Source organism: Olea europaea, chromosome 23 (genome assembly GCF_002742605.1).
Source record: "Olea europaea var. sylvestris chromosome 23, O_europaea_v1, whole genome shotgun sequence".
Classification (NCBI taxonomy): domain Eukaryota; kingdom Viridiplantae; phylum Streptophyta; class Magnoliopsida; order Lamiales; family Oleaceae; genus Olea; species Olea europaea.
The window spans coordinates 8133234-8140737 of record NC_036259.1 but is presented as its reverse complement, the minus strand read 5'-3'; the positions used below and the strand labels follow the sequence as shown (position 1 = coordinate 8140737).

Sequence of the window (7504 nt, the reverse complement as noted above, 5' to 3'; positions counted from 1 at the left end):
ATGCGAACATAGAGAAGTGTTTGAATTTTATATTTATAATCAATATATAAAGTCGAGTTGTCTTCTATATATTAAGAGTTTAGGCCAAAAAATTTTAATTTTATAATGGAGTCAAGCTTGGATTCTATTTTCGAATTTCTCAACATATTTATAAACTTATTTGGATCGATGGTCCTACTATTGTATATTTTAATTACAATTATTTTCCTTATTATCCCATTTCAATTAAGACACGAGGATTGAAGTTCAAGAACCGGAGGTAGAACCCTCTCCCAAGGGGCAAAATAACACCTTCCGGTTGATATTCCCCACACATAGATTCTAAATGAACAAATTCAAAGTTGAGTCTCATTGAATTAACATTTCTAATGTGTGAAATTTTAACCAAGCACGAGAAATAATTGACCAAATCAAGATTTAATTACAATGTTACATAGAAATTTTTGCATTCATTCTCTCGTATTTGAAAAATCTTTGACAAATGACAAAACAGCAGCACAATCATGTCCCGTTGAAACAGCACAGGAATCCACAATTTTCTTCGTAATATTATCATCTTAAAGTCGGGAATCTGACGCTAGTATGGCTGTCCCATTCTTGATATTGTGTAGACCGTGATCGTCAAATTTATCATCGCTGACTTGGTCGAGCATATTCTATCAGAAACATTTCCATTTTCGGGGCACTGATTTTTTAGCACTGGTAGAAAAGCATGGTTTATTTCAGGATCACTGTCATCCCTTCCTGTAAAGTTTTTATAATCTTTCAAGCATGAAGAAACAAGCAGTGGTTCCAATGGTATGTGCACCTGCAAGTTTTTGATAATTCAATAAGGCATGTTTGATAGGCTTGATTGAACTGGAAAACACTTAACATAAGTTTGGCTAAGCTTAAAAGGTACTTAAAATCTCGTAAACCAAGTTACTTGTACGTGAATATTTAAGCCTAGCCAGAAACGCGTGAAGGAAGATTGAAGTCAGAAAATGTAATTATACCAGCAGTTAATAGAACAAGTTCGTTTTCTGAAAATCCTTTGCTTCTGAACTTTGACCTGAGAATGTCAATTGAATCATTCACCTCTGGCATATCATTTGCAAGTGCACTGTTGGAAATTCTACCATCTCTCCGCCCAGTCTCAACCTCATACACAGGCCCCCCTGCCTACAACACAAACTATGTGCAGTCAATTTTGTTGCAAAATATCTGATTTCACTTAAATGAAGTGATGAATGGAAATAAAGTAGACAAAAGGGCTTCGGGAACTGACTGTGAATATCAGTACGTAAAGGGGCACAACAGGCCTTTAATATCTTCAAAACCTGCATAATGAAATTAAAACAACCCTAAACGTATAAAAGATTTATACATTGGTGCTGTATGGTTTAAATTCATTAGTCACTGTTCATCTTTAATAGGTAGAAGACGCAGAGAGAGGTTGGAGGGCATATGAAAAAACCTGATAGAAGGTCAAGGAAGCCATGGCCATGGATAGATCCTATCATCTCATAGGTTGTAGATAATCTTTTTCTGTGCTTCAAGACTGGGAAGAAGCAAAAATCCATACTGCTTAAGAAAGTAAGAGCGGCTGATTCCATGACAGCAGCTCGTTTTGACCAACAATTTTGAGGATTTACCAGAGAAGTTCCCCGCGGAAAGTAAAGAGTTGTTGTCTTAGGGTTCCTTTGGGCAATAGGTTCCTTTGTCAATTGCTAAGCAAGGAGACAGATGGATTTGAAATCTGCTAGTCCTAAAGGGACGCCTTCTTGTATGTGTTGCTCCTTTTTAATGATTTACAGATGTCCAGAATCTCCAAAACTCTTTTACCTGATTAAATTCTGATGAAACTCACATTACTTGAAAAGAGAACTCCCCAAAAACCACTTGCAAGCAAATTTTGTAAAGGTCACATATATATTGCAAAACATTTGGGAACAGATTAAATCTTCATTGTGCAAGTTGCAATAATATTATGAATAGGGCCATAAGATGATTGGGGAGAATGAGGAAAAAATATCAGCAAGCTGTAAAGTAGTGAGCAAGAAAAGATTACCAGTTCGAGTTAAGAGCTACCTCACACGCTAATCACTGCAACTGCAAATCTTCAATAGAAGAGGAACTACAAGGATTTGAAAAGGATAGCATTATTTTTAGATTTATCTAATGGAAAAGCATACAGTGAAGAATCAAGAATCCTGAATAAGAGGGTAATGATTGAATGAGTGGTAAATGGAGTTCCCATTGAACATGTATTTTGTCAATTTTTATTGATGTTGCATAAGGTACAGAGGTTCAACCTCTAATTTTGCGCACTTTGACTCAGTAGAAATTTCTAATACTGATGAGCTTTTGATAATCATCCTTTTCATATTGGAATTTCCTTTTCAGCATTCTATGAATGAATAAAACAAGTCTAAATGACCATAACTGTGCTGCATCCAGGTGCCTTTTCCAACCCTTTATTTGAAAAGACTACTCTAATCCCTTCGGCCTTTTGCCATCTTTCAGAAGCTGCATATATATTTGAGAGTAGTACATAATGTGCATCATCATTCGAAATACAGCCAGAATTTAGTTTTCCAACCAATTCTAACACGCGTTCTGCCATAACCGTGTTAGAATGAATACGACATGCCCCAAGTAGAGCCCCCAGAATTGTGTCATTTGGTTCAACCGGCATTTCCTTCACTAAATCGAACGCTTCTTGCAACTTACCTGCCCGTGCCAAAAGATCAACTAGACACCCAAAATGCTTGATGTTGGCTGTTAATCCATATTTTTCCATCTTATAGAATGCGTCTAAACCTTCCTCCACCAGTCCCCCATGTGCACAAGCAAATAAAACAGACAGAAAAGTTACCTCATCAGGCTTTACTTTGGATTTCTCCATTCTGCTAAAGAAGTCTACAGCTTCCCTACAATGACCATTGATGGCAAATCCTGATATCAAAACGTTCCAAGCAGCATAGTTTTTGAATGACATTTGTTCAAAAATCAATCTTGCCTGGCTCAGATCCCCACATTTGGCATACATGTCAGCTAATCCATTAAGGACAAATTCATTTAATGCAATCCGTTTCGATACAATCATTTCATGAATTTCCTTACCCACATCCAACTGTCCCAACTGAGCACAAGCTGATAAAATACTCGCTATGGTAACTTCATCTGGCTCAAAACAGTCAACTTGCATTCTCTTGAAAGCCTCCATTGCTTCCTCACACATCCCATTTTGCACATAACCAGAAATCAATGAATTCCAAACAACCAAATTCCTCTCACTCATCCTATAAAAAATCCCTCTTGCTTTGTCAACATCACCCTTCTTAAAATACCCAGATATCATCACTGACCAAATGTAAAAATTCCTTTTTGTCATTTTCTCGAACATCTCCTTCGCAGCTTCCATATCCCCATGACTAGCATACCCATCAACCATCACAGTCCACGTCACCACAGTCTTTAAACCCTCCGGAACGTTATTAAAAACCTGCCTCGCCATCACCATATCACCACTTTTCGCATAACCATCAATCATCTCATTCCAGGTAACCGACGTTTTTCCTGCCATTTTCTCAAACAAAATATTCGCAGACTTTGTGTCACCATTCTTTATATACCCTCCGATCATCGCATTCCATGTCACAGCATTTCCATTAGGCATAAAATCAAACATTTTACGCGCACTCACTACATCTCTACATTTCCCATACATATCAACCAAAGAAGTCCCCACCATTACATTAAATGTAACTCCTAACTTAATGGTTTCACAATGCAATGCCCTGCCAAGGCTAAGCATAGAAATTGAAGCACAAGCTTTGAGCACTAATGGGATCACGCCCAATATAATAACGTTGCTACTTCCACGGTTCTGCTTGTATGTTAAAATGGCCTCTCTAGGTTTCTTCTGAAAGATCAAATTTCGTATACAATAAGACCAGCCTGAATTTGAGTTCTTTGAGAGATTCTTACTCATTTGGTTTTTTTTTTTTTTTTTTTTTTTTTTCCTTTTTTGGGTTTTAAAAGGGTAATACTTCAATTTAAACGGAATTTATTTTGCCATGAAAATTGCCTAACTACCTTCAATTGAATTGGTCTCTTGATACTTCAGTTTCAAAGATGCACACTTCTGCACTTACACGAGATATGCATTGATTTCATCTAATTTTGCACAAGCTAATTTGGGACGGCAATGGAAAGGGTTAGTCCTGTCGTCCCATGGAAATTTTCGATAGGTATTAACGAATTAATCATTTCAAAAATCGCCCAACTTATACAATGGTCACGAATCGCTCACTGAACTTTTGTCATTTGCAATCTGTCCATCATAGTAAAAAATCGTTAACATTTTTGCTGACATGGTAGACGAAATCTTAATGCGGCCAGTATCGAATAATTAAATGACGCCAACTCAAATTTGGATTGCATATCAGCAAAAACGCATGCCACGAGTCTTTAAAAAACTCGATTTTGGTGCCTCCGGCTTCATGTGCGTGGTCCCAACTACAAAATGTCTGACATGTGGCGACACAAAGTGAGAAAAAATCTAAAAACTTTAAAAAAATAATAATAATAATAATAAGGTGAAACGTATGCTCCTGTGGTCCCTCCATGTGCGTGGTCTTCGAATCTTTAAATGATGGGGTCGTGCGTGTGGATTAATTGATGATTAGGTTTTAGGAAAATTTTGGATTTGGGGTTTTTCTTAGTTGGAAGTGTTGTGTATGTTTGGGGTCCAACAGTCGGGTTTGATTTTTTTTTTTTTTTCAGGAATTCACCAAAATCATTTTTTAAAGACACGTGGAACATGCTTTTGCTGATTTGAAGTCAATATTTGAGTTGGCATCATTTAACTGGTTATTACTTGCCACATCAGAATTCTATCTCCCAAGTCAATGAAAGTGTTATCGATTTTTTTACAATGATGGATGGAGTGCAAACTGGTAAGGTTCAGCGAGTAGTTTGTGATCAAGGTACAAGTTGAGTGATTTTTGAAACAATTAAGTTGCGGATTAACGTATCAAAAATTTCTTTACATGTTTCTATTTACTTATCTTTTACATAATTTTTTTATCTTTAGATACAATTGGCAACATGTTCACCACATTTTTAGAAGGTTTTTGCTTGTTAGAACAGTAAGTTGGCGTGCATTGTTTCCGTAGGAAAAATTCGTAACTGCCAACATTTATACGTTTTCACAAATATGAAAATTTGAAAATATATATATCGGATCATAATTGATTATTTGTCCCCCCAAAAAAGGGGTTATAATGAATTGATATAATATAAGGAAGGGTAATTAGCACAAAATACCCATAATATTTGTAATTATTGTGAAATACCCTCTCTCATTTCATTTTGACGAGAGATCTGCTATATGACCTTTTCTTTGCGGAATACAATATTTTCTTTTATTTTCTCAGTAAAGTATTGTAAAACGATGAATATACCTTTCTCTTTTAAATAAAATACGAGGAAAAGAATAAAAAAAAATAAAAATAAAGAATGAACTACGATTGTAGTCTCAAAATTTTTAAACTAATGCATACGAATCTCGAATAATTAATTTAAAAAAATAAATGAACGTATTATTTAGTTTGTATATTTTAATATCAAGAATCATGTAATTCTTAATAAAATTAAATTCCATCTCTAAGCACGCAAGCAATAGCCTTCTCTTCTTGAGCTTGTTATTTGTTGTCTCAATTTCGAGATGTGAAGGGGCCTGACCTTTGCGGCATACTAAATCAAGAAATTGTAAAAACAAATGTAAATATTTTGTCGATTTATCCTTTTTTTAAATTTTTAGGCGACGTGATTATGGGTGCAGATTAGGACCAACGCATCTAATGTACTATATTTCATTTATCATGGTAACAAAAGGGGAATGCAAGAAGACATTTTTTTTAAGTTTCAACTTCAAAAATAAGATTTAAATTATTATTTTTTTTTTTACAAAAATCAGGTAATAATTCAATTTTTAATTATAAATAATAATATTATAAAATTCAATTAATTTACCCACCACACACCCCACCCCTCTTTGAATCCAGTTCAAACTCATTTCATTTTTTTCTTCCTTCTTTCTCTATCCTCACCATTCTCTCTCTACCATGTCTTTCTATCCATTTGTTCTTCTTCATTGGCGCTCACGATGACGACGCCATTTTGGTCATTGGATTGGATTGGATTGGAATGAGTTTGAATTGGATTAGAAGTGGGGTGGGTAAATTAATTTAATTTTATGATATTATTTAATTTAATACAATGATGACATATGAAGTAAAAATTAGGCCCCCATATGTTCCCATTATTTGCTCACTAAAATGAAAAATATGATCATTATTCATCACATCAAGTCACCATATTTGATTTTCTATCTTTTATGTGCGACCCTAACGCTATATTTTTCATTCTCATTTTACATTAATGTATACCAAACGGGGAGAATGTTAAGTGTTGCATTGCTCAAGAATGCAAGGACGGATTGCACCAAACCAAGACATATATCCTGGTGGTTTGAAGAAATTTCGTTACCATCAAATTGCACTTAAAAATGTACCTTAAGTCGGGGGACAGCAATGACATCTATGGTAATCCATAATAATATGAGAATTAAAATTTTGGCGAAGATGAGCATAGATATTATTAAGTGTCGTCTTGACATAGAACACAATAAGAAATTATATTCAAGTGTTCACTTGAAATTTTATAAGTTCGAATATAAGTAGTCATCGACAAGACTCGAGTTGGAGAACAATCAACGTTAGCTTAGCATGACTAAGAGGAACCAACGCACATCACCCGACAACACAAATTTTTGTTATTTTCAGTTGGTTTGTTATTTAAGAAAACATTATTAGAAAACTAGAGGGCTTATATGAATAAGATTTTTATGGAGTTAGAAAGGCCAATAGCAAAATTTAGGTTAAATTGCCAATTCTTCCATCGATTGAAGTCGGCAATTTAAGTCCTTGATTGATGGGGATTAAAATTAATTTTTAAATATATTTTGATAGAAGTTGATAAAATGTGTGGTTGAAAGTTGTAGAACCAATAAAATATGTGGTTAAATTTAATTATTGACTTCATTTAAATTAACATCTAGATTTTAGTCATTACCAAACAGAGGCTAAATATATAAAATTCACCAAAAATAAATAAATAAAAAATAGTGGTGGCCTGTTTTGGTATGATTTTCCTTTTTTAAATTTCACTTTTTAAAGTCAAACATTAATTTTTATCATTCATTTTTGTAAAATTTACAAGTATGACCTACTTATCAATTACTAATTTCTTGAAAGTAGAATTTTAACAAAATAAAATGGTTCCCAAACAGAAGCAATATCTTTGGGATACCACGATGTCACAATGAATTACAATATAAAATAAATAGGTACATGTTGCTTCAGACAGAATTCCACGCAAAACTACAATATATATATATATATAGGGGAGGTTAAACTCTATCCATCCCGAAGTTGGTGGTTAAACTCTACTGTGG

General features: G+C 34.4%; 1 protein-coding gene across 2 annotated transcripts; it reads right to left on the bottom strand.

The window, feature by feature from the left end:
* Positions 1-469: 469 nt before the first annotated feature.
* Positions 470-4000, bottom strand: LOC111372285 (pentatricopeptide repeat-containing protein At3g21470). Of its 2 annotated transcripts, XM_022994542.1 has the most exons (6): positions 2295-4000; positions 2051-2116; positions 1457-1824; positions 1268-1319; positions 996-1161; positions 470-808 (listed from the first exon to the last, which is right to left on the bottom strand). In XM_022994542.1, the coding sequence occupies exon 1, from the start codon at positions 3974-3976 to the stop codon at positions 2411-2413; it is 1566 nt and encodes a 521-aa protein (XP_022850310.1). In that variant the 5' UTR covers positions 3977-4000; the 3' UTR covers positions 470-808; positions 996-1161; positions 1268-1319; positions 1457-1824; positions 2051-2116; positions 2295-2410. The 2 variants fall into 2 exon arrangements, with proteins under 2 accessions (XP_022850310.1, XP_022850311.1); XM_022994543.1 differs by lacking the exon at positions 1268-1319.
* Positions 4001-7504: the final 3504 nt, after the last annotated feature.